The 27,829-nt window shown below is 36.7% G+C and overlaps 1 protein-coding gene and 1 long non-coding RNA gene across 6 annotated transcripts in view; one reads left to right on the plus strand and one right to left on the minus strand.

The window, feature by feature from the left end:
- The window catches only part of ANKRD17 (ankyrin repeat domain 17), a 171,411-nt gene extending 158,365 nt beyond the window's left edge, over positions 1-13,046 (minus strand). For 2 of the 5 annotated variants that reach the window (XM_036927555.2, XM_036927556.2), the window contains exon 1: positions 12,189-13,044. In XM_036927555.2, the coding sequence (XP_036783450.1) occupies positions 12,189-12,554 (366 nt within the window). In that variant the 5' untranslated portion in view covers positions 12,555-13,044. Of the gene's footprint in view, positions 1-12,188 lie in introns of all 5 variants that reach the window. The other 3 variants (XM_036927554.2, XM_036927560.2, XM_036927559.2) reach the window with 3 other exon arrangements.
- Positions 12,619-27,829, plus strand: part of LOC118933358 (uncharacterized) — a 61,034-nt gene continuing 45,823 nt past the window's right edge. The window contains exon 1 of the long non-coding RNA XR_005033085.2: positions 12,619-12,751. This is a non-coding gene — a long non-coding RNA (uncharacterized LOC118933358). The remainder of the gene's footprint in view (positions 12,752-27,829) is intronic.

A 27,829-nucleotide genomic window follows, 5' to 3' on the forward strand; every position in this document is an offset into this window, starting at 1 on the left:
CTTTACAAATTTTAGACTTGCTTAAAGCCACAGTAATCAAGACAATTTGGTACTGGCACAAGAACAGAACAATAGACCAATGGAACAGACTAGAGAGCCCAGATATAAACCCAACCACATATGGTCAATTAATTTATGATAAAGGAACTATGGACATACAATGGGGAAATGACAGCCTCTTCAACAACTGGTGTTGGCAAAACTGGACAGCTATATACAAGAGAATGAATCTGGATTATTGTTTAACCCCATACACAAAAGTAAACTTGAAACGGATCAAAGACCTTAATGTAAGTCATGAAACCATAAAACTCTTAGAAGACAACATAGGCAAAAATTTCCTGAATATAAACATGAGTAACTTCTTCCTGAACGCATCTCCTCAAGCAAGGGAAACAAAAGCAAAAATGAACACATGGGACTACATCAAACTTAAAAGCTTCTGAAGGCAAAGTACACCATCAACAGAACAAAAAGAGATCCTACAGTATGGAAGAATATATTTGTAAATGACATATCTGACAAGGGGTTATCATCCAAAATATATAAAGAACTCACACACCTCAACACTCAAAAAGCAAATAACCTGATTAAAAAATGGGTGGAGGATATGAAGAGACAATTCTCCAAAGAAGAAATTCAGATGGCCAACAGGCACATGAAAAGATGCTCCACGATCACTAATCATCAGGAAATGCAATTAAAACCACAATGAGATATTACCTCACACCAGTTATGATGGCCACCATTCAAAAGACTACAAACAACAAATGCTGGTGAGGATACGGAGAAAGGGGAACCCTTCTACACTGCTGGTGGGAATGTAAGCTAGTTCAACCATTGTGGAAAGCAATATGGTGGTTCCTCAAAAAACTAAAAATAGAAATACTATTTGACATGAGAATTCCATTCCTAGAAATTTACCCAAAGAATACAACTTCTCAGATTCAAAACGACAAATGCACCCTTATGTTTATCACAGCACTATTTACAATAGCCAAGATATGGAAACAACCTAAGTGTCCATCAGTAGATGAATGGATAAAGAAGATGTGGTACATATACACAATGGAATACTATTCAGCCATAAGAAAGAAACAAATCCTACCATTTGCAACAACATGGATGGAGCTTGAGGATATTATGCTCAGTGACATAAGCCAGGCAGAGAAAGACAAGTGCCAAATGATTTCCTTCACTTATGGAGTATAACAACGAAGCAAAAGTCAAGGAACAAAACAGCAGCAGACTCAAAGACTCCAAGAAGGAACTAGTGGTTACCAAAGGAGGGATGTGAGGGGATGGGCGGGGAGTGAGGGAGAAGGGGATTGAGGGGTATTATGTTTAGTACACATGGTATGGGGGGGTCACGGGGAAGACAGTGTAGCACAGAGAAGGCAAATAGTGAATCTGTGGCATCTTACTACACTTATGGACAGTGACTGCAATGTGGTATAGGGATGCTCAATATATATGGTTGAATGTAGTAACCACATTGGTTTTTCATATGAAACCTTCATAAGAGTGTATATCAATAATACCTTAATAAATAAATAAATAAAATTATGCTGTAAAAAAAAAATTTTAGACTTGCTTAGCCAGCCCCCAGAATTGTGTAAGCCAATTCCTTGTAATAAATCTCTTAATACATATCTATCATATATAAATTTATTGTTCTGCTTCTTTGGTTAAACTCTGACTGATATATCATTCTAGCCTGTTATTTCAGATGCACTCAAGGTAGCCAGGTAACACAGGGAGAAAAGGAACAAACATAGCAAAGAGACTGAGAAGTACGAGAATGAGTAGATTTCAAAACATTTTTAACTTAAAAAGATCTTCTGCAATATTGCAAAGTACTGACTTAAAGCAACAGAAATCTAACAAGTTTTTGAAAGAGTTTTATCACCAAACTAAATTGCTGGCCTATTACTTTAAGTAATCCTCCCTAAATCTATACCACACTACAAAAGTTATGCAATTCCTGGGGATGTCGTATTTCAAATGCCTACTATTTCAGATGTGGTAAAGGAAGGTAAGGAAAACTCACCTAAGAACAAAGCCAAAACACACACAATAGTCAAAAAGGCAAACCTCCCATAGAGCAAAATTAGAATTTTTACATAATTTACATAGAGAGTTTTTATACAATTTACATAGTTGCCAAGGCAAAGCCTTCTCCTGTCCAAAAGAATTTCATTATTAACACTGAGCAATGACTGCTATCGACTTCCTATTCTTTCTCTCTCCAAAGATGCTTTCACTATTATTATCCTATTCCTATTACCAACATACAGTGGATTGCACAAAAGAGAGAGATGTTGTTTATCATTTTACTGATTACTGGACTGAATAAGAGAAAAAGCATTATGTAGATACTCTTCACTTTGAGCTATATGTAACTGGATAGGACTTTGGATTGATTCTCTTACAGAAGGAAGAGAATTATATGTTGGAAGACAGGTTTGTACAAATGTTGGGTGGCCAGAAGGTTCACTAAGTACTCAAAAACTAGAGTTTAAATTGGAGACATAAACTTGAAAAGTCACTAGCATAAGACACAAGACTAGATAAAATTACTTAAGTGAGATTAGCTACATGATGCAAAGGGCCCAGGACTAAGCAATGAGATACTAAATAATAAAAAAAATATATAGTAAGGGAGGTAGGAGGAAGCAAGATGACCAAGAAAAAGCAGCCAGTATTGTAGAAAGAGGAGGGTGTTATTACATAAGCAAAAGGAGTAGCATTTTTAAGGAGGCAAGGATTGGTCAAAACAGTCAAATGCTACTGAAAAGATTAAGAAATGGACACACTTAAATACTATATTAAAAAAGATACCCATTTATCTTTGAAAAATAAAGTACAGAAATATAAAAGGACACTTACTAAGAAATTCTTTTAAAATACTGGGGTGAAGAAGGTCTCTATTAGTCACAAAATTACTTCATTTTACTACATAAATATTAAAATTTTTCTACATTGTGAAATGAAAACAGAGAATATGTGTAACAGCACTGGAGGATTAATACCCATAAGTATAAATACAACCAACATATCACTATGGAAAAGACAACACTAAAAGAATAAAGTAAAGGATAAAAGGAAATTTTCACAGAAAATCCAAATGAAAAATAAGTATGAAAATGTATTCACTGTCGATAGTAATCAGGAAAATGAAAACAAAAACACTATTTTCTGTTTAACAGATTTTAAAAATTAAGAAGACTGATTATATCTAGTAACATTCTCATACCCTGTTGATGGAAGTAAAACTTGTATTTATCAAATTTAACATGTGTAAAACTTGTATTTATCAAATTTGACATGTGTATAACTTCTAACAGCAATTCATCCCAAAGAAATGCTTTTTACTAAAAAATAATTCTAAAGGGATGTTCACTTCAGCATTTTATCTGTAATAGTAATGTATTGAAAACAATTTAAATATCTACTAACATAAAAGATTAAATAAATTATGATCATTAAGTAAATGAGAACAATGATGCAAATCCTAATGTACTACTCTCTTAGACACATATACCCCAACATACACACTCATACACTCACTCTCATCAAGAAAGAAATTAGAACATTTGATATACAGCTGGCTATTAACAATATTTACTCTCAGAAAGAGTAGGATAAAAACCCCTAGGTATTAAAAAGCATTTTTTTTTACAGGTTGAATGCATTCATTAATTTTTATAGTTAAATAATATAAAGTCATTATCCGAAGATGTATCTCTTCAATTGATATAGTTTAAGAATACTTATCAATGAAAGTTTTAACAGACAAAATTTCTAAGTGACAGTTCTGCTCTGTGATAAATAATCTGATTAGTATGCACCAAGGGAAAAGAATGAAAAGATGATTTCAAATAATAATGATTAATTTTGGAAAGCAATATATAGGTAATTTTTGTATTCTTCTTTAGCTCTTTTTGATTTTTTATAAAATTTTCTGCAAATATGTATAATGTTTAATTAATGTTTAATTATATAAACATTACATATAATTTAAGATATTTAACATTGCACCCTACACTGTACTGTAACTCAATTTCTCATATTCTAACAATATCTCATAATTTAATGCAACTACCTGAAGCAATTGCAAGAATACTAATTCATATAGCTACCTCTTTTCTTACTACAAAATTTTCTCAGGGTAAAATTAGAATGTATGATTCTTTGGTGTACTTTAGTTGTCAAGGAAACTCTGGAAAAATATCACATAGAGAACTCATCTTAAAAAAAAACAGAATGTAATACCAAAAATTAGTGAGTATTCCAAAAGAAAAAGAAAAGATTGCACCACTGTGGTAGTTTTCATGTTTCTAAGTTCAAAAGTTTTACTAACTACAACATGTATAAAATTATTTAACTCAACACATACAGCTATGATTTTAAATACAGCTAACTTTTTCATATTCACTAAGAGAAAATGGTTGAGATTATTATATACTTAAAACAGCCACACATAAGAGATACTCAATGAACATTTGTCAAATTAAAGAACCAACTCCTATAGCACATCTCACACCATAAGAACTAAACTAGAGACTTTGCAACAGGACTATTTTTGTTATTAATTTCATATTAGAATTAAGAGGGAAATGTGGCATAGAGAAGGAAAGAGACAATAATGGAGTCAAAGACTAAACTGGAAATAGACCTGGTTTAACACAAACAGGAACATTTAGTTTTCTTGTCAGTTTCAGATTTAGGGTGACAAGAAAGAAGGCAAAGAATATAGAATTCCAAGTTACTATTTATTTCAATTCAAAATTGACAAAATCAATTTTTCCACATATCTGAAATATTTTTCAATCAGTTTCTTTAATTAAAAGACAATCCATTAGTAAAAACCCACACCAAGAATTATTTTGAGAATAGGTGTTAATTTCTTTTCTTTCTTTCTTTCATGTTTCTTTCTTAGGGAGAAGGGAGGGGAATAAAAAATTGAAAGATTAAATGAGCCCAAATGATAGCTTGGGAGGGGGATATGCCCTGCTAGAGATGCATAGGTACAGACTAGTTTCATAAATTTCACATCTAGTCTGTATTTTCAAATAATCTTAAGAAAAGAGAAATGAGTTTACTTATTTTCAAAACTGAAATAACACTATTTAATACATCTTACATTTTTTTCTATGTTATGACTCAGTTTAAGTAACTGGTTAATTTGAATAGTAAGTAACGAGCATTAGGAATATAATTAACTATTATCTGTAATTTTCCTTGATCATGAATTCCATCCCTAACCCTCCAATCATTTTTAAACGATTCTTTCTCTAGAACTTCCCATTTTAGGCATTACTTTCATGCTATAGCAGGCAGAAGTACACATAACGTACTTTGTGCAGAAGAATCATAGCATTATTAAAATAAGAATTATGATTTTGGTTATCTCCAATACCTTACTTATTTTGTTCAACATTATGCTGAACTTTTACAAAAAAAGCATGCTGTGTTTCAGATCATTTACCCAAAAGCACATTTTTAACCCATGGCTTATAAAAACCTATTTTAATCTATTCTCACAGTCTTCTTGTCCATTCCTATCAGCAAAATTCACTACGATATATCTGCACACTTTGGGACAGATTTCGCCATATATCAAAATTGTTTATAAGGACACTAAATAATATTGGCTATTATTTAATATAAATAATATAAATAACATGGCTAGAAAAGGAATTCCTAAAGTAACTGTGATTACATTTTTTTCTACCTGACCTCATCCAGAGGTCATTTCTATCTCTAGTCTCATTCAGAAATAAACTTAAAAAATCAACTCTTTTAAAGGATCAGGTAATGTTTATAAGTATTGTAGGATGACAAAAGACAACCTAAGTTATGCTTTCAATAACTAGATCTATATTAATTTTGAGTTTCATAACATTCTTGAGGAAAATAAAACCAACATGTCCCTTTTCAGTAACTAAAACCCCAAATTATAAATGATGATAAAATAATGCCTTTCTTGCTTCACAGTGCCACCTCTCCTCATCACTGGGTAAGAATAGTTTCTAAAGACAAAAAAAAAAAAAGTTAAGAAGCACCAACTAAGGAAGGGTATTCTCCTTCTGGGTAGCAAGTGGATAGACATAACTCTAGGTAAGGTTCCAGGGACTAGCAGGATATTCATATTTACCCACCACCTTCAATTACTTATTTTTCCAAAAGGTGAAAATCGAAGGAAGTTAGTCAGATTTAGCATAGGTTATGTAACATGGATGCTGGGCCCCCTATTGGTCCTAACAAATATGTTAAGTGATGCCAGCAGGCACTACTTTACATACCATTCATTAAGAAGTGAAAATTATTTTTCAGCTATGGTTAAGTATGGAAAAATTATAAGGAAGCTCATTACATCCATATTTTCTAACCCACCGAATTACCTTATAAAAATGCAGAATATACTGCCTCAAAATCAACCTACTAGTCAACTGAATGGTAGAACTGGACAGGTTTCTACACTCTAGCAAATAGTCCAGTGAATTTCTGGGAGTCAAAATGGGCTACTCTGATGACTATTCAGCAATGACAACTTTCACAATACTAACTCCTAATACAACTTAGGTTGGTGAGGTTAATGATGACTAAATTGATTAATTACAGTCCAGTCAAAACATCTGACAGTGGTCCACCATAAATAGCTGCAACCAAGTTCTATTACCTTTACACTTGAAGTCCCAAATATTTCCAGACTATGTGGCTAAAGAAGAAATATTTATGAATTATTTTTACTTCAGAGATCTGACTTCATGAAAACCTAGCAGAGGTAAGATACTAAGACTTATATAACACACATGGTACAGTGTGATGATATAAAGATGTTTAAGACAAGGTTTCTGTCTTAATGATCTGACAGTCCATGGCAGACTAGATGGACACTGCTTCATCAATTAAAAGATAAAATATGAGCATTTAAGACAAGACAGAGTAGGCATAAGGCTAGTTTAACAAGAAGGAACAGATTAAGTCTTGGACCTCCTACTTCACAACACAAATAGGCCTTCTTCACTACCACATTACCATAGTTACAAGCAGTTTCCCAGTTCTAAACAATCCACGTAAATGCCTACCTGGTGCCCCTGCCACCACTGCAGTGAGAATTTTTCAGGAGGGACAGAGGAAGCAGTCACAGACCTCTTTAAGTACAACGTCTAATGAAAGTTTTGCACACATACTATGGGGGGTAGGGGTGAAAGAAAAAACAAACTTAGAAGCACTTTCAATAAAATCTTGTGTTTAATTTCAGGGTATTCATAGCCTATCTAGACCCCAAATTAACAACTCCTATTTAAAAGGAAAATTTTTTTTAGCTTAATAAAAGCAGATAACCTTGCAAAGTAAAAATCTTGAGAGGTAAGGAAAGACAACAGATTGTCTCTAAGAGGGTAGTTTTCATCATAAACTTTCATTTTGTTATCAGTTGTTAATTCTAGATGGTGGGAATGTGGGTATTTGTATCTGTACTTTCTGTATTTTTTTTCAATGTGTTTTTTAGAACAAGAAAAGGAAAGAAAAGCCTGGATAGTCAACTTGTTTTCAATGGTTGCTCTACTCAAAAAGTATCTTCTCCTATACCATCTGAATTTGTTTTAACATCTGAAATGCGAACATCAGAGATGCTGCACCCAACATCATACAGCATAACAAAGCATGAAAATGAGTGAGTGAATGAACAGGGTCTGACTCAAACAGATGAGGCCCTACCTGCAGCAGATTAAGCCCTACTGTAGCACTTATTAGCATGCGACCCTGATGAAGTTGCCTCAAATCCTTCTAAGCCAGTATCTCTGCCATTAAAATGAATATCCCATCAAGATTTATGTACTTCCAAAACGTAACACACTTTATTCAGGATATACATTTAACCATTTACTTTCACTCTCATACCTCCCTAAATCTGTATTTAATCACTGACACATTTTAAAATCAATGTGTCTCAAAACAGTTTTGCTCACTGAGTACAGCAAAATGCCTAGCATACCGTAGGCACTCCAAATATTTATTGAATAATTAACAAATACGACACCTCCTTCATAGGGATATGATGAAAATAAAATGAGAATACATGAAAACATTTATTTTTCATAACAAAGCCACAAGGTAGAATCTACTATTATCACCATTTACAAATGAAGAAAGTGAGATGGAGAGGTTTAGTAACTTGTCCAAGATCACAAAGCTAGTGAGTGATGGATTAAGGATTTGAATCCAAGTTCCAGTTGATACTGTTATGTTGGACCTGACACACCAGTAGGCACCAAATGAGTAATAGTTCTTATTTCGCTTTTAAAATATAAAAATATATCTAGGAGGCTTAGGGTACTCATCAGATATTCAACAATCAGTGTCTATTAGTTTAACTGGCATTCCCTCTAAAACCTTCAGAAGATCACCATCACTAGGAAGAAGTAATTAAGTAACCAAAAGATGTTGAAATCCAAACTTTAGCTATTCGGCAACACTGGACCTAGGAAAGAAAAAAACTGTTCCTTCTCTTGATCTCCTAAATGAATTCTGGATCCTCCCTAAGTACTAGTTATTCACTGAAAAAAAAATTTTTTTTTCATCAAGTACAGTACTGAAGCAGAATAAGAGACAAGACAATTATGACAGAACTATTGCTTCAAAGATCTTAACATCTACTTTACAAATAATTGACTAATCAATTAAGATATGAAACTGGGAAACAAGTAAGCTTCTCTGGGCTAATATGAGATTCTACCATTACAACAGAGGAACTTAGATGGCATTTTTCCACTAAAAAGCACACTAACAAATTAAGATTTTGAAATAAACTTGAGGGAACACAATCTACTTCTGAAAACTTTTTCTCTCCCCTCATTCTCAACTCTACCTCCTTCATGTCTTTAATCAGATTTTCCCTGGCCTTGCAAATCCTGTCAAAAGTGAATGAATAATTCAGTACTAATTTCTTTACTGGCTCACCCCAGGAGCCAATAAATTTCACTAGGTTTGTCTCTTAAATTTAAAGCTTCAAGTTACCTACAAAAAATAGATGGAATTCTGATCAATTCCTATTGTATTTACATTTTATGCTCCTTTAACAAATATGTTACTTTTGAGTAATAGCCAAGTTTTTCCTCCTCTGAATTCTGCTTTAGCAACACTGATGCCCTTCAATTACATTTAAAAATGCACTAAATAGAATGCAACATTATTTCTGAAATGAAGCATCAATTCCTGCAATTTCAGCATTTTTTTCTTATAATATTTGAGTAAGCAATTTGTTAATTTAGTCCACTAATTTGAAAAGAAGCGCATCAAGGTTTTTATGTTAGGGAATATATTTCTGTCTGTATTGGTCAGTCACCCACTGAAGGACAAGAAAAACATGTATTTTACAATTACTGATCAAAGGTTTCTGTCATATTGGGGAGGGCGGTGCCCTTGGTCTTATACTTTTGTTTCTAGGTATATCTGAAGTTACTCAAATTACCTAACACATGATTATCTTATTCTGAAACACTGAAAATACAATTCTTAACCTACTTTAATATTTAATAAGAATTAGATTCTTGTTCAACAAATAGAGCTCTTATTTAAAATGAATCTCCTTTCCTTCCAACTCCTCTTTCAGCAGATAGAGAATATCCAGCTAGCATTTCTTCATAGCAAATGCATGTATTTTTGTTAAATTATCCTCTACTTTTTCATGTCAAATACCTCAAACCTGTAACATTTCATATTCCTTTTTAACCTTGTAATGATTTTTACTGGAAGAATAAACTCAAGGATCACGTTATCCACATTTTTCATTGCACAGCCAATAAGCAAATGAATGAGAAAAAGGACTTATATACAATGAGTATTAGCCACAAGATTTTCTAGCTGTAGGAAGTTAAAATTCTGCTGACATGTCAATAAAATGGTAATGAAATGAAAAACACTGCAAAACTCAACCATTTAATTTATAATGTACAGTGACGGTGAGGTTTACTTATTATTTTGGTCAAGGATGGAGGCAGGTGCAGAGATACAGTACTTTCTGTCTGCTTATCCGTCATGATGTACCTACCTATAGAGGTTAAGTTTTAATGGTTGTGCTTTCTCACACTTATTTCTCCTGACTCATCTTCATAACGAATGACAAACCCACTGTTTATACAAGTGTGCAGAAGATAGAATAAAGCATATTAAAAACAAAGAAACATTCCCCTAGTTGATCAAAGTCAACTATACCATTCCTGCTTTCCAAGGAAAACAAACCTGACGCACAAAATTATGCCTACCAACTAAAGGCTATTCTACGTGGTTTAAGAAATTACTAGTAGTTTTGCTTATTTGACCAAATTCCAATGGATAAAACTGCCTAGGTATGTGAAGTTAATAGCATAACACTCCAGTAAGTAATACATTCAATGTGATATTGAGGGCAATTTTTAGCCTATGTTTTGAAAGAGGTCAGGAGCAGGATACAAGGAAATAAATTTTATGAAAAGTGTACTGGTCTGAACCATTAGAAAACTTTGATAGCTACTTTTGCTAATAATACACCACAACCAGTCTCTCTTCTAAGCCTTGTTTTCCTCATTTTTAAAATAAAAGGGCTGGCCTACAGTATCTCTAAAATGTTTCTCCTATCTGTGAAGAATCATACAACTAAGCAATTCTAAGGAGATAGATTTTATTGGGAATAAAGATCCTGTCATATCCTTCTCTTCATTGTTCCAAATGCAATCTGAGCAACACACTATTCTGAAACACCCAACTAGGACAATACAAAATCTATCAATGCAAGCGTATCCTTACAATTCAATAGGCCAATGGAACAGCAGGTAGTGTCCATCTTTTTGGCATGTATACTTCAACTATTACATCTCTACCTACGTAACTTCATCCAGTCTGAGATAAAAAAGAATCTAGTCTTCTACCAATGGAGTCTCAAATTCTTTAAAAGATATTTCTTTATTTGAACAGAACACAAGATTTAATAATTCAATTTTCAAAAACAACCAGCCATGTACCAAGATAAGCTCTATGTTTGTGGATGAGAACAAATGACAAGTGGTACTTCCGGATAATTCAGTTGTTCTCTCTTGTAAGTAAATTTATAATCAGCCTTTAAAGCTGCTTTCCTGATACTGCCTTAAGTTACAACTTCTTTCTCCAGATCAAGGTTTCCTAGATTCCATAGCAGAGAGGGGATAAGAGCTATAACTAATAAGGCTAGCTCTTAGTTTGTTACTAGTATGACACACCTTCCACCAAGCTTTTGGGTTATGGCCTTTGAATAAGGTCCTGCAACGCCGCCTGTCTGTGGACCCAGGAAAAATTATAAACAGTTATTATGAAACCAGATCACTAGAACAAACCAAGAGGCCTTCCTATTCCAACTCATAACCAAGCCCAGGTCCAAAGCCGATTGTTTAGCTGCCCCGTATTATCTCAAAAACTGGGCCTAGCTTAACTCCTCCTTACTAAGGAACCATTTTAAGATGTGTATGTACGCACATGTAAGGTTCAAATATATTTTCAGTCACTGAGATAGTTATCTATAAATGTATACGGATGTAAGATCAGTTCATCCAAAAATCCCTGAGAGATCGAGGAAGTGAAGGTTACTTCAGCAACCACAATAATTATGAAAAAAACCTGCGGCAAAACAGTATGGAAAAGTACAGCTTCTCACGTGTCCCTCACAGACACAAATACTTAGCTCTGAAGCCATTACAACCTTACCTCCCCGCAAAACTGCTCCCCTCCACCGCACAACCGGGAAAAATTAACCAGCCTCCTAGTAGTTCCCCAAGGGGCTCATCTACCTATTAACTTACCCCTCCCGCGTTGGTCCCGCTCCCGCCCCAGGAATAACATAGCCCTGCTGACCCCAGGCGGACCCCGCCGGTGTGCAAATAGGTAATCTAACCAGTTCCCTCCATCCTTAACCATGTGAACCATCCCAAGGCAACATGCTGCTCACCAACCCCTGACTCTGCGGTCCTCCCATCCCATCCCCACGTGTCAGCTACCCTCCCCCACAGCCCCACACCTCACCGGTTAGGCCGGGAAAGAAAGAGGGCAGTGGAAAGCCTGGCCCCTAAGAGGGTGCGACCTGCAGGAATGAGTCCCACCGCAAGCCCCTTTCTACCTTCCCACCCTTTACAGACCCCTCCGCCCGCCTTCCTCTGAAACCAGGCCCTTGCCTCAGAAACCTCCTCCTCCTCGTCGTCGTCGTCCTCCTCTTCCTCGCTGTTGTTGCTGCTGGTGCCGCCGCCGCCGCCGCCACTGTTGTCGCTGTCGCTGCTGCTTTCGCTGCTGCTGGGGGGTCGGCAAGTCCGGTTACGCTTGGCCTTGTGGTGTTGCTGCTGCGGCGGCTTCTTCTTCAGGAGCAGGTCGCAGACGCGCACCATACCACGAGGAGACGAGGCCGAGCGAGCCCCGCTGCCGCCGCCGACCTCCGCCGCCGCCGCCGCCGCGGGGGGGCCTGCAATAGCCGCCACCGCCGGGGGGCTCCCTTCTCCCTCAGCTGCCGCCGCCACAGCCGCCACCGGAACCGTGGCCTTCTCCATCCCCAGGGAAGGATGGAGGGCGCGGACGGGGGAGGGGTGTGGGGATTCCGCGCTACCGCGACTTCGGCCGCACCGGGGCCGCACAGCGCTCGGTGCCGCCTCCGCCGCCACCGCCTCGGTCACCTCTACTGCCGCCGCCGCCGCCGCTCCGCCAGCTCTCACTTCGTCTCGCGATACTAAGGGCGGGGAGCCTGAGGGTAGGAGGAAGAGGGAGGGAGCGTGAGGGAGCAAGGTCGAGGGTGGGGGAGGCGCAGAGGGAGACCCGGGTGTCGGGAGACCCAGCGGAGGGGAGACCGTGAGGAGACGGGGGGTGTGTGCCTGGGGCGGATTCCGATGGGGGGACGGCGGGGACAGAGAAGGGCCGCGGTGACTGCTGTGGCGCCCGCGAGCACCGGGATTTCTTCTCTTTCCTTGCTATTTCCCCACACACAGCCCTTCAGAACGCTCTTCTTCCTTCCTCGCTTGTAACTAGAACGCAGTCGCAGGCGGAAGTGCAGGTGACGCCATCAGCCGTCGCCCTAGCGGTGGCGCGCGGGTGGCCAAAAGACGAAAATGAGATTTCTAGGGCCGGCTTCCGGGCCTCAGCGGGAGGGCATGCTGGAGAGGAGCGGCCCCGGGTCGGGTTGGAAGCTGGGGCGGAAATGCGGCCCAGTCGCTGTTAGCTGGCCGCCGGGGCCGCAGATCCCGGAGGTGGGGCCTCATTGTCGAGTGAAGTACGTAGTGTTCACTCCTGGCCTTTTTTTTCCGCCGCCAAATCGTGAGTTTGGAATCATGAGAGATGGCGTCGTGTGAGGGAAAGAGCCTCTTTTGGCTTCTCTGAGTTTTGAGGCAAAGACTTCCTGAGTCTAAGTTTACACCTGGGCAATATGAATGAGTTTGATTAGGTGATGTCTTAGATAACAACTCTAGTTTCCAAACGGAACGCAGGAGAAGGACTTTGCGGACAATTCACTGAATGACCCTGATCTAGTTCTTCCACCTCTCACCAGTTTACCTTTTGTCTGTGAAGTGAGCATCATAAGTAATCATCCTTGTCTATCCAGCCTTAGAAAGAATAATTTGATGGGGGTGAGTTCATTTGTAGGTATCTGAAGAACTTTCAGGACTTTTGAAATAATGGTGTAGTTTTGTTAATTAAAAATTATCCCTTCCTGGTCCAATAGTACAGTGGCGTAAGGAAAATGAAGCAAACATCAAAGACAGATGTACTGGCACAAAATAAAAAGTATGCCTCAGCTGACATACTTGCCATTTTAAAACTGCTAAGTTTAGCTGAGTGTGCCTGAATTTTTTTTTAGCATTTTTGTTTCTTTTTAGCATTGGCATACCATATGAAATGTGGGCAGTTGCCAATACTCGACAGAGTACTATGGCAGAATTGGTAATGACTGAATCAGTTCATTCAAGCAAAATTTCATCATGAGCCTACTGTGTGCATAGTTAATGAAATCAGTCTGCTTCCAAGGACTTTTAAGGTTTGATAAATATGTAAGATAAAAGTATGCTCACAAAGTACTAATCATCTGCCCGTTCCTCTCCTAGTTGTTACTGAGTTCCTGTGCAGAACAGTACACTACATTGTGTATCTTAGAACTGCATATTTAGGTTCTATAACTTCAGCTGGATTCCTCCCTCCTACTTTGTATATCCTTCAGCATTTTTCCTTCCTAACAATAGAATACTTTTTGCGGTCTTTAAATCCCAGCTCATTTCATTACATGGTTTTACTTCAAATGTCACAAGAGGTAGATGCTATTAGGCACAAAGTTCAATTTTCCAAATGCTAGAAACTTAGATGCTTCCAAATCTTTCCTTTTCTCTAGTATCAGAGGAATAAGACACTCCCTGCATCCTGTAAGATGAATTATCCATCTGTACTCTAGTCCCAGTCCCCTCTTTCTCATTCATTTATTATCTTTTCTGTCTTCAATCCTCCACATTTCTGGTTCCACTCTTTCCTTATTTACAACAAGGCCAAAAAGAGTTCTATATTTGGTGTCTCTTTTTGTTATCTGAATTTCATTAACCATCTACAGTCTAATTTATGTACCTGTCACACTACCAAAAATACTCACTTTAAAGTAATCCCATTATTTAGAAGAAAATGAGTTCTTACTCTTTTATATAGTGGTGAAATGAATATTTTGTTAGGGCTAGTTTGGTAAGGTCAAACCTCTTAGAATGGTAGGTCCCTGCAGTCACTTTCTATTATTTTTAATCTAGCTTTTTTTTTTTCCTTTTAGAACTGGTAGCAAAGACTTCACTAGGCATTTATGAAACTTCTGATTTCTGGATCTATAGCTAGACCAAATTTCCCAATTTCCTTTGCAATTAGTTGTAGCCATGTGATTGACTTTTAACCAGTAAAATGTGAATGGAAATGGTGTGCTCATTTTCAGGTATAATGAAGTTCTCCCATCCTCCCTTACTCTTTTTCCATCAGTTTGAAGCTGGCAAGTATGGTGACCTTGAAAACTGTATGTTGGAGATGCCAGAGCCAGAAAAGACAAGGAGCACAAGTGACTAAATCACTACTTGAAAAAGAGCCACCTCCAAATTAGAAACACTCCTTTTTGGATTTTTTATAAGAGAGGATATTGAGATTTGAGTATTTACATGTAATAGGAGCTAGAACAACCGTAACTAATCCAGAAATTGGTACCAGAAGAGGGGTACAGCTAAGACAGTAACCTAAATAATGTTGTATTGGCACAGTGATGATGCAGCAGATGTTGGAGAAACTGATGTAGAAGGCTGGAAGAAGGATATCCATGTTCTGCAGTGGCAAAATAATTGGGAAAACTTGCCCATGAGAATTGAAAACTGTATCACCTATCAATTAATACTATTTTCAGAGAAAATAGTTCAAAAGAATAAAATTGGTGTATATTGAATTTTACTTTCAGTGCAGTTTTACTAAAGAAGTAAGCTCAGGAAATAATTGCAGGAAATGAAAGTACATAGGAATATTTGGAAGGATTGGAAAAGCCGACTCTCTAGACCTTGAACAGTAAAAAGTGAAACTGGAAGAGCCCTTGAGTAGAGTTCACTTAAGATTGAGCCCTGGAACAAAGATCAGATCAAGGCTTTGACCTTCCCACCCAAGGTCTTTATTTCAGATGGCCTCCAAGTGGCTGGATGAAGTTCTGGAGAATTCGACACAGAGGCAAAGAAGTAAAGAAGTAAACCTAGGTTTGAGAACTATGCAAGAAAGAACTTTGGATGCAGTTACTGGAAGCAAATAAGACTACATTTTTAAAGGAATTTTATTGCTAATTATATAATGAACCTGGTTTAAATATTGTCTAAGTGTTAAAACAATGAGGCAACTGTTCAACCCCAAACTTGCATAAATAGGAAGTAGGCTATAAATGCTTTACATCTCTCTAATACTCACATAGGATTTAGCTCAGAGGCTGGTATCAGGGTTAACAGAAGACAGGGCAAGAAAGTTCCTCCTAAAGACTAGATTGGGGGTCTCATCAAAACTTCCTCCATTCTTGGGGGAGTATGGATCAGAATGCCTGTACAGTATTTCATCATTATGTATCCATATAGCCTAGCATCTCACATTTTTCTTTTTTCCTTATGAGTGCATATTATAATTACCTGTCCCTGATCTACCACTATACATTCGGTTTGCTGGGACATGGGAAAATATTAGAGATAGCTTGCCCTTTTAGTTCATAGGTTGCATCTAGATCTAATGATGAGGAATGCACATTACTTAAAAACCTAGACCTGAAGCCTGACCTAATGACTGGATAGAGCTCTAGGTTATCTCCTTTGGGGCAGTATGTGTTCTATGTGTGGGAAGAGAGTTAAAATAGATATTTAGTGATCAGAGCAGTGGACTCTTTCTGAGCACATGGATTGTATTTCCCACCTCCCTTGCTGTTAGGCTTCCCAGTTAGAGGTACTAAGGTTCTAACTAGTGGAATGAGAGAAGAAGTAATATGTTCCTGTTGCAGCTCTGCTCCAAAACAACATCACATAAAATGTCCTCCAAGATACCCCATTCCCCATCAACTTGAGGCAGATGTTTTTAAAGATGTATTGGAAGCCATGCATTAAAGATGGGGAAGTCACAAGGTAGAATGACTCTGGTTTCTGAATCTTCACTTGGAGGATAGCTCCCTATTAGGAAAACTTGTGTTGGAATTCATATGCATTCTTTTGTGCTAAGCAAGTGAGATTTGAGAGTTTATCCCAACTAATATAGATGTCCCCTTCTTTCCCTAGGTACAATCATCCATTACCCAGTCCTAATTCTCATACCACAGGCATAGGCCCATGAATCAGGCCAGCCAAACTACCTTTATTTTACAGTCATAATGATTGGTTCAGGAATGGGCAGGTTAACAAGGTGAAGCCAGTCAGAGAGAGTCTCACCATTGGCTGGCACTACTGAGAAAGAGGCACCTCACTCTGGAATTGAGTAAAAAAAAACCACCCATGGTCTTTGGTCACCATGTAGAGTGAACCTGCCTGAGAATGAAATCATTACAAAAAATAGAAGCAGTCTCTGGTATTGCAGGAGGGGGAAAGAGACCATGATTTAAAACATATTTCCTGGCTGTCTCTGCAGGGTTGAAAACCCAAGGGCAAGGTATAGGTACTACCAGGAAGACTTTGGAGTCAAAAACATGGAGCTTGTGGCTTGTGCCATGTTTCCCACCTGGAAGTTTGCCCAACACAGGCAACGACAATCAAGTAGACTGGCAGCATAATGTGTTTAAGCAGGGAGGATCAAACAATCAATAACCACTCCCATGCCTGCATTTTCCTTGACTACAGTGGACTGAAAAGGAGATAATAGAATTCTTTAAGAGGTAGCTTTACAGAGCCCAGTTCCTTTCCACAGGCCTGCTTCAGTATAGGGTAATGAAAACTCATGGCAGAGGCTGTATGGTGTGAATACTTGGGTTGGATAGATGATCCATTTGAGAAGACACATCAGTTCTTGAGTAAGGGCAGAGGTAAACAGTTTCACTTTGGGAATAAATTGGAAGTCTTATCAACAATTGACCTTTCAACAACAAATTTAGACAGCCAGCAGGCCAGATGTGCCATGTCCCTCTGCCTGATGCATAATGGTGAAGAACTTATCTCCAGTAACTAGATAAAATCCTCAAGAATGAGAACAGCCTAATAATAACTTAAGCTAAATTCCCTAAACTTGAGTCTAAAGTTGATGTGAAATTCAAAATGGACTGTTAAACTGGAAGAGAATAAGAAATCTAAAAAACAGCAAAATTTAGGTGTTCATTCCTGACAAGTATATAAAGTAGAATGGCTATCAACAAATGACACACCCTGAAACATAAAACTAGTGAGTCTAGGTGGGATGCACAATAAGAATTCATTAGCCCTGGCTAGGAGGTTTGGCAATACTTACTATGTTGTAGCTGGCAATTATCTTGTTGAATTTGAGGTCTTAAATAATTAATATAGTTCTTTATCAAGACTGAAATTTTATAGGACTTGATAGAAAAATGTCAAGATTTTGGAATGGGTCCATTAGTGAGGTCTTACAAGGAAAGGATGCATTCAGTTCAAGCTAGCTACCTGAATGCATTAGAGAATATATGTCTAAGACATCCCTTTCTGCATGTACTCAGTAATCCACATGGCTGAGGATCAAATAAACCTGCATCTTGCAGGTTTGGAAAACAAATATTCTCTGTTTTGAGCTAAAGTTAGTGCAAACAAAGGTAGGAGATTGGACACAGTAAAAGACATAATTGGAACCCTGGAAAAAGCCTATAATCACTGATCAGCTTATGTTCATCATGAGCTAATTAGGGTGTTCTTAGCCTCCTTGTTAAGTACGTACCACTATCAAATAAAATTAATCTTTATCATGCTGTACCATGAAGAACTACATCCACATCTGACAGAAAGAAATGCACACCGTCCAGAACTCTTGGTTTTTAAGCAAATGCAGTAATTGGATGAGATATTAGCATCTCCCATTGGGGAATAGGTTCTATTCATTTGCAATTAAAATAGTCCTGACTAATATATTCCCATTCTTAGAGAATCTTACAGAACAAGGATTCAGGGCAGTAGTTATAGTTGCCCCACTACCACCATCATGGAGCATTCCCTCAATTGCCTTTCTTGGAGAAACTATGTTTAACATTATTAAAGAAGATAGTGGCTTTTCAATACTTCCTAATTGCTGGAGGCATTAATTGTTGCAGTTTCCAAGGAGTTTCCAATAAAAGCATTCCCCTCTTGCCTAGATTTTGAGCAATCTGAGAAATAAAGCAAAGGCTAGATTTGGCAACCATAATTTAACATTGCTTAGTGTGAAGACCAAATAGACCTGCCAACTGATTTCCAGAATTAGGCAGATTTATACCTTTAATTCCTAGCAAGGTTTGACAGCATGGAGAATCAAATGAGAATTTGGCTTCTGTGGACAACATTATTCTTGGAGATTGGAAATCAAAGCTATATCAGACAGTATCCTCAACTTAAGCCTTCATGTAAGTCAATCTCCTCAGATGTAGTGAAAGGCCTGAAACTAGTTGAGGACCTTTCACAGGAAGTAAACACCAGAAACAAGCATGGTGCTTTCTCCATCCACTTCCTTTAGTTTCTATGATAACCTAGTTGCTTTAGCACTCTAATCAATCCTATTTAGTATTCCTTATAGGCCTGTCTTCCTCTATCTTGCTCTCAAATGTTAAAAGTTCCCCATGATTCAAGCCATTGCCCTATTTCTATTTTATAATACTCCCCATAAGGAATCTCATTTTGGTTGACAATTTTCAACACCGTGTTTAAAGCTAATAAATTTATTACTCTTACCTCCAACCCATATAGATCCAGGGTTACCAATGGAATTAATCATGTTTAAGATAATTTGCCTTAACCTTTATCTCCAACCTAAAACAGATCCAAGATTACCAAATCCTGTTCATTCTGTGTCCTTGTATTTAATTACTTTTTTTGTCTTCATAGCCACTGACTTAATTTGGCTAACATCTTTCACCCCACTTTTGCAAGTCTGTTAGGCTCTTTTCTCTGATCCATTTTATCCTCCATATTACCAACTGAGTGACTTCTTTACCTTGTTAAAACAATTTATTTTTTAATACAAAAATAAAACATGTTCATTGTAGAACATTAAGAAAATAAAGAAAAGCACACAGAGGAACAAATAATTCTACCAGCTAGAGATAGCCACTGATGACATTTCAGTACAAACATTTTCACTGTTTTCTATGTGTATTTTTAAATAAAATGAGAATGCTGCTGATGCTTTTTCACATGCTCTTTATCTTTTTTGCTTTCTGTATATAAACATTTTCATGGCATTAAATGTCCTCTAATATCACTTATATTAAATATATAATGGATATATAATTTTTAAGACAAGCATTGCAGACCGGCAGCCTATAACCAAAAGTACATGGACATGCTATATTTTGTCATCTCACAACATTTCAAAGTTGTTTGACTTTTGAATGCCTTTACACATATAAGTTCTCTTCAATTGCCCACAATTTCCACAAGTTCTTATTATCTTATGACTAGTGTTATTCCCTCAGTTTTGTCACTACATTTAAAAAATTTTGTTGTTGCTATTGTTTTTGTGCAGGTTATCTTTTTATGTTGGCATTTGAGTTGAAAAGGAGCAATTTGTCCAATCTAAGAATGGATTTTCATTCATTAACCTAGTATTTTTTGGTGCCTACCTACACTATGTACCAGGCAGAAGGTTAGGCAAGAAAATGGTGAGCACCATAAGCATAGTGCCTTATATCTCCAAATATATAGTCTATTGTGAGAGACATCCAAATGAAATAACGGCTGCAAGAGAAACCTGACCTAGGGTGTTTTGTTTTGGAGGTAGGGCCTTCTTGAGGAAGTAATGTTTGAGTTGAGATCTATTGTAGGAAGTACTTAGGCAAAAAAAAAATGAAGAGAATACTCCTGGCCACAGGAGTATATGTGCAAAAGTCTTGAAAAGGGAGGTATGAAATTGTGTCTAAAGAGCTGAGTGAATGCAGAAATGTTTGTGAGATATGGCTGGAGAAGTTGGCAGAAGCTAGGTTATTCAGGGTCTTGTGAACCATGCAAAGGATTACAAGACAGGTACTGAGATGAAATCTGCCTCCCTCTCATTGCTATCCATTCAACCACCCTAATCTCTTTTTTTTTTCAATCCTTCTTCATATGATTTTGACATCTCCTTCACCCTCTGATAACTCTTTTTTAGACCTTACAATTTTCTTAGCCTACTGCTCTAGAAGCAGAGCCAAGTAAGCAACAGTTAAACTGAGTTGCTACATAATTCCAAGTCAGTTAAATGTTATTGGGTAATGAATATGTATCTTGTGTTAAATTTTCTTTTGTTAAAAATGTATCCCATCTCTTAGAGTTTATTTAGGATAAAATTAAAATCAGTGTTGCTTTTTTGTTTGTACTCCAAGGTTAGGTAAAGTGGGAAATGAAGGAATGGAAAAACTTAGGGATTCCTGGACAGCAAGAGAAAGCCAGTCTGAGATTTAAAATATGCCAAAGATAATCTACCACTAAATAATGCGCACTAACTCTTGGTTATTTAACAAATAAGATACCCACATTTAAGTTTTGTATTCCATTTTATGTTTGTTAGTTTGACAATTTGTGTCCTTGTTTATTTGAAAAACAAAGAAGTTATTGCGTAGAGCAACTCCTACATAGAGATTTGTGAGTGCCTGATTTTTTACTTTCAAATTGAACGTAAAAGGGATATTTTCAGAGTTGAGATTCAGAGCCAGAAAGTATATTAATAACTTGCAGCAATATTAAAAGTTAGAACAATTTCTGGCTTGTATCTTTACCAGAACAAACTGAGTCCATTAGAAAGTTGGGGAATGGTCTGGTAATACCAGAAAGAATCCAGGGATTCCCAAGGAATTCATGCATTCATTTACTGAGTATTCCACCAATATTTAGTACATATATTCTGTGTGATATACACTATTTAGGGCACTATGTATAGGTCATACAAAAGTGCATAGTTTATTAATGCATTTTGTGCAGGAAATAGTACAATAGAGCTTTAACATACACACAAGGGATTCTCCTAGTGAACTTACTGAATCCCCAAATATGCAAATATTTTCTATCACATAACCCAGAAAGTAGAGTAAATTATAACTAACCTTTGATATTTTCAGACACAACAATGAGTTTAAAAAACAGAGTTTTTAGTCTAGCATCTAAGGAGCTTAGAAATTACCACTCTAGCCTAACAACAAGTAAAAATCTGAACAAACTGAAAACTCAACAACTCCTCTTAGATCTGTCATAGAAGTGAAGTTACAGGGCAAACTACTGCCCCCAAAATTGGAGAGAAAACTTGGACACAGAGAATTACAACTTACTGGAGCAGAAACCTTTATTGGAGCCACTGCTGGAGTACAAAAACCTAAACTGTAATAGAGAAATTGCTGGAGGTTTATCGTGGACAAAGCTGACAGTTAAAAACTCCAGGGGGAGTCTAGGATTAAATCTCACCCACTGCTGAGGCAACACTCTTCTTAACATTCTACTGACATCTTCCAAAATATGAGGTTTTCCACTCTGGCTGTTGGGAACACATACTATCCTTGTCCATGTGTGAGCTATGACTACTATTTCTTCTAATCCTTTTGGGTGGTTCATTCTTCCAGCTTCGGGTATTTTCCTCATGTGATGTAGTGATGAGTATCCAGCTGAAAATTCAAAAGGCAGTCTTTGCAGACCTCTGGAGTTCTGCGTGCAGTTTTCTCCTCTAATACTGTGCCTGCCACATCTAGCCTTTTTAGCTTCTCTAGACTCCCAGCTATTTTTCCTCAAATCAGGATTATTTCTCCCTGCGTTGTAGCCTGGAAACTTTCTCCAGGCAGTAAGCTGGGGCTATGGTATAGCTTACTTCATTTGTTCCCATCTGACAGGGAACAGATGTCCTTCATTGCCTGATATCCAATATCTTGAAAGCCATCATTGTATAAATTCTGTCCAGTTATTTTAGGCAGATGGGTAAATCTAATCCCAGTCACTCATCCTGACCAGAAGCAAAAGTCCATAGTGACTTTTTAAAAAGCACAAATCTTTTCATTCTTCTCATAAAACCTGTCAACAACTTCTTACTGTTCTTAGGATAAAATCCATAATCCTTACCAAGGTCTTCAAAATCTGGCTGTTTCTAGCTCATCCTTTGCCATTCTCCCCTTATTCTTTCTGTTTCAGCCACACAAGCCTTCTTTCAACTGCCCAAACTCAGCAGACACTTCTGCCTCTCCTCCACCAGCCTTTACCCCATATTTCATGCCCTGCCTTTCACCTAGCTAACTCATGCCTATAATTTAGTTTGACTTGAATGTCTTTTTTTTTTTAGGGAAACTGTTCTTGGCCTCCCTTAAGAGTTATGTTTCTTATGGTGATCCCCATAGACGTAGAGATTAACATTAATATTAAGGAGATACTCTGTAAAACATCAGGCTATTACGTTAAAATAGTCTCTGAGGGTCTTTCTTTCCAATTGTAAATTTACATGATTTCATATAATGTACATTCTTTAAAAGCAAATAGATCATTTTGATAACTATCTCACTTATTAAGACTATTGTATTTATTAAGTTTGATTAAACAAGTGTTAAATGGGATCTGGCAGCATTTAACTTCTCAGGAAGGCTTTTTTGAATGAAGCTAAACATTGCCATACCCATTGTACCTAACCTACAATTTGTTATTATTTGCTAAATACATTGATTAGGTACTCAGTATTAAAAGCACCAGAGAGGTAATATAAAATCAGCCCCATTCCTCAAGAGAGTTAGGATTTAGTGAGACAAGGCCTACATACAGGAAACAACAAGGAACTGGCCAATTATTGATAACATAATAACTAAGTGCATTTTAATTTGTATATTCTGTAAGTCCTGCCCTTGCTACTCTGAAAGTGAGATGGTTCAGGACAGTTTGGATTGAGACATCAGCCATTTAAATTTAAGCTAAGTAGGTACTGCAGAGGCAATATCAGGAAGTTAGTTAATTATCTGCAGTAGCTAGAAGCAAAAGGAGCCGAAAAATAATTACAAAGCTTCGTCCAAGGTAAATAGCTAGAGAGCAGTTGGTGAAATGGAATCTGTGGTCAGATGCAAGGAATGAAATTTGGGCCAAAAGCCAGAAGACAAATCAAAGGTCATCAGTTTTGTCAACACAAGAATACAGTTGGGGAAAGGAGTAAGACGACAATGAAACTAGAGGGTTTAGCATTCTAGATGTGAGAAAAGCTAGCTGGCTCACCTGAAGGTCCCTGTCAGTCATCAGAGAAACTTACTTGTTACTGAAGCTTAATTATTGGGTGTGGGTTCCCCTGCTGAGTATGTGAATGGGCCTGAATTAAAGAAAACTGGTTAACTTTTCCTTCTGACCACTACTCAAATACCCAGGCATGCCCTCTTGAAGAAGGGAAGATATTCCCAGGACATGCCCTAGAAAGTATCACTTCTCTTTGGTAGATGGTTCTATTCTACCTCTGTGTCTTAAGTGAGTCATTTATGTCCATGGCGCCAAACATTTGCCTGCTCTGATCTGTCCACTATAATTATTCTTTACATGACTACTTGTTCCTGATCTGCACTCATTCATTCCATAGTTCATCTGTTCTCTGACTGTGGCTGCACACCTAACTTACAGTTCTGCCTCTGTCCTTTGAACTAGACTTTGGTATTTGGTCTCCTCTATCTGATTCTTGGCTTGTTCTCAAAAGAGTGTTCAAATGATCATTGCAACTTCAAATGACTTCTCTTTCATTTTTCAGTATGGACTCAACCCCCGTTTCTGTAGGGAGCATAGCCCCCATTTTGGGTCATGGAGCCCTGCCTCAACCAAAACCACTGAACCTTACATGAGTGCTTTTCATCAATAGTTTTTCTCTACTAAGTAATGATTCCACCAGATGAAGTATCAGGGCTAGCTGCAATAATGGCAAAGTCCAGATAATTTCCTGCTGTGTATTTTGGCTCCTTTTCTCTGGCAGATGGGGTAAGTTTCAAAGGCAGTGGGTTCAGAGTAGAGTTCCAAGGAGCACAGGGGTTAGTGAAAATGAATTTGTAATGCAGGGATAGTAAACCTGGAATTAGAGACCCTCCAAAGTGATTTAGCTACATTGAGTGAATTCCAAGGATCATTTAAACAGGATCATGGGGCTTACCCAGAAGTAGTGTAAGCTTCATAACATTCCACTACTTCCTCCACCCTGCTCCCCTTATTTTTATTCATATTACACTAGGGGTGAGAGATCATAACGGATATCTTCTCATAATTCTATTAGTTTTTACCCCCAAGTGCCTTCATTATATTAGAGCCATTAATCCAGAGTCTTAGGTCCTTCTAATTTTTTTTCACTTTCTATTTTCCCATACATGTACTGTATCATTGATGTACAGTATGACAATCTAGAGATACACATAATAGTTTTAGTGAAACAGATGAGAAAAGACTAACAGGAAAAAACTTGTCTTTGCATAGTTGGGGAAAGGCTCTCTTTGCTGCCTTGGGCAGTATATATCTAAATCTATACATTCCTGTTTTTAGAATTTGGGAATACGAAGTTTTAAAGATACACAGTCATACCTTTCACTGCAGAATGTTTCAATGTGATCAGAACCCAGCATCATATTTCTCATTAGGAACGGTAGAGAGCCTTGCATCTTGAAAGTGAAAACAGCAGTCATTTATAAATAATATAAGAAATAGTCTATGTTTTCATTTATATGCTGCAAAAAGTTAAATGACTATAATTGTAACTTTCATTCTCTGTCTTACACCTTCTCTTCTTCCCTCCTTTCCTCCATTTTTCTATCTGTAGAGTTTGATCACTCCTGTAAGTAATAGAATTTACCATACTTTAAAGAATATTACCCTTAACATATTTCAGTATGTGTACTTATAAGTTTTAGGATTCCCTTAGACTACTGAGATACAAACCAAATTGAAAAGTAAGTGACTGAAGACATAATGTAATATACAGTATACTGTGATATAATAAATATATTATGATATGGTATGTATTCAGAAAAAGAAGGAAAGGAATATCCATTCTAAATAAATCATTTTAAGGGATCATATGGAGAGCACTTCAAAAAAGACAGGCAGTAACTCTCTGGAACAGCTGAAATTGAAACCTGTGCTTTTTCAATGGTGAGAAACAGGCCATACATATTAAAATATAATGAAAAAGGAAACAGACAGGGGTTTTGAATATGAGCCTGAATCAAAATTCACAAAGGAAGAAGTTTTGATTTTAACATTGATTTGCAACTAAGCTGCTTTTCTCAGGGGTGATTCTATGTAGTATATGGGGGAATGCAAGGTTGCAGGGATTTTTTTTTTTATTATTATTAGGGGTGGCTGTAAATCTCCTAAGCAATAATGGAGAGGAAAACTGGCTATATATATAATCATTTATATTAACACATAACAAGCCAGGTATTTTGAAATAATGAGGAAATGAGTGAGGAAGATTTTATAAAAAAAAGATTAAAATATATTAAGTGACTTGAACACAATTTGAAGAGATTTATAAAATAATGTATCTGGATATTTTAAATTAAAATATTAAATTGGGATAGTATTAGCTTCTATATTGACAGAAATAATATCTCTATCATATAAAGAGCTCATACAAAGTGATAAGCTAAGTACCAACTTCTCAAAAAAATGAAAGAATATAATTTGATTTATTTAACAATAAAAAATTAATGACACATAGAAAAGTGATCACCTTCAGTAGTAATTGAAAATGCAATTTGAAATAGCAACATATTATAATCTTATTAACATACTAAAAATTTCAGAGAAATCAAAATGACTAATGATGAGATTATTTTGAAATTGTTATATTTTGCTGGTATCAGTATAAGTTTCTCAAACCATTTTGTGCCATTCTTAGGCAGTAAATACAAAACGTTATAAAATGTCTTCTCCCTTTAATTATCTAATATGTACAGGAGTTTATTCTTGTGAAAAATTCCAAAGAAGAAAAAAATAACATATATTATGATTTTTCATAGGATAGAGAAGGGAAAAGTGCAAATGGCCAATGATAGAGAACTGCTTAAATTATGGTACAGGAACTCAATGGAATACTATGCTGCCATTTGTAAGAGATATTTGGGGTATACATGGGGACAATAGTGAGGTGTTTCTCAATAGCTGAGATTTAATTTAAAAAAAATATTTTTTCAGATAGGGAGGCAGTAAAATCAAGGGATAATGGATAGAACAGAAGGATGGCTCCCAGGCCAAAAGTATTTATATAACTGTAGCCAAAATGAACTTATTGGCATATTAAATGAAAGAATGTGTCAACTGAGAAAAAGTTATTCAGCAATGATAACTATAAAAAAGGGAGAAGTCTTGAAGATAAAACAGGTGTGCTCATGCAGCACTCATTATAACATTGTTTTATTGCTTAGATGTGCTTAAAGCTATTGTGGGACAGGCATTCAAGTTTTATTAGGGACTCTGTAGTCCATCCTAATCAGGCAACCTCCCATCATTAGACATCCCATAGAGCTTGCCTGGAGAAAGAGAATGTGATAGGTCAAAGTGAACACAAGGAGTTAAGCTTGTACTACTTTTACTTCTTCTCACTGTAAATTTAAAAATTGCTGTTTTAGCTTCATCATATGTCAATATCTGAGGTTTGTTAGAATGAATTGCTATCCCTATATTCAATCAATTCTGGGCACAACATGTCCAAGTCTGTGAAATGAGGGGACAGTAAGGAATTTACCAAGGCAAGTGACACCTTGTGGACATGACTAGTCAGTATGGCTTTCCACAGGTGCCACTCCATCTCATTTTATAAAATATGTATGTATCTACACAGTAAGAGGACTATTATGAATCCACAAAGCAAGTAGAAAATCAGTTTTGAAATAATTTCAAGAGAAAAAATGGAAACATAATTTATCTATCACAAAAGCAATAATTTAAAATATGCATGAATGTAGATGCAATAATAAGGAAACAAGGGAAAAAAACAATGACTGATAGAAGGGCATGTAAAAATGTTTCTTTTTCTTTACTGTTATTTTGTTTACTTTATAAAAAGTCAGGAGAAAAATGAAGTTCTGCATTATATATTAAAATTTATAATAATATTCAACAATATAAATGATAACATACTTAATAATTAAATGATGAGATATATATTAAGCAATATTAACTTTAGGGACATTTTCATTTCTAATTGACCCATGACTCTGCTAAGGACAATA

Source organism: Manis pentadactyla, chromosome 5, assembly GCF_030020395.1.
Source record: "Manis pentadactyla isolate mManPen7 chromosome 5, mManPen7.hap1, whole genome shotgun sequence".
Taxonomy (NCBI): Eukaryota; Metazoa; Chordata; class Mammalia; order Pholidota; family Manidae; genus Manis; species Manis pentadactyla.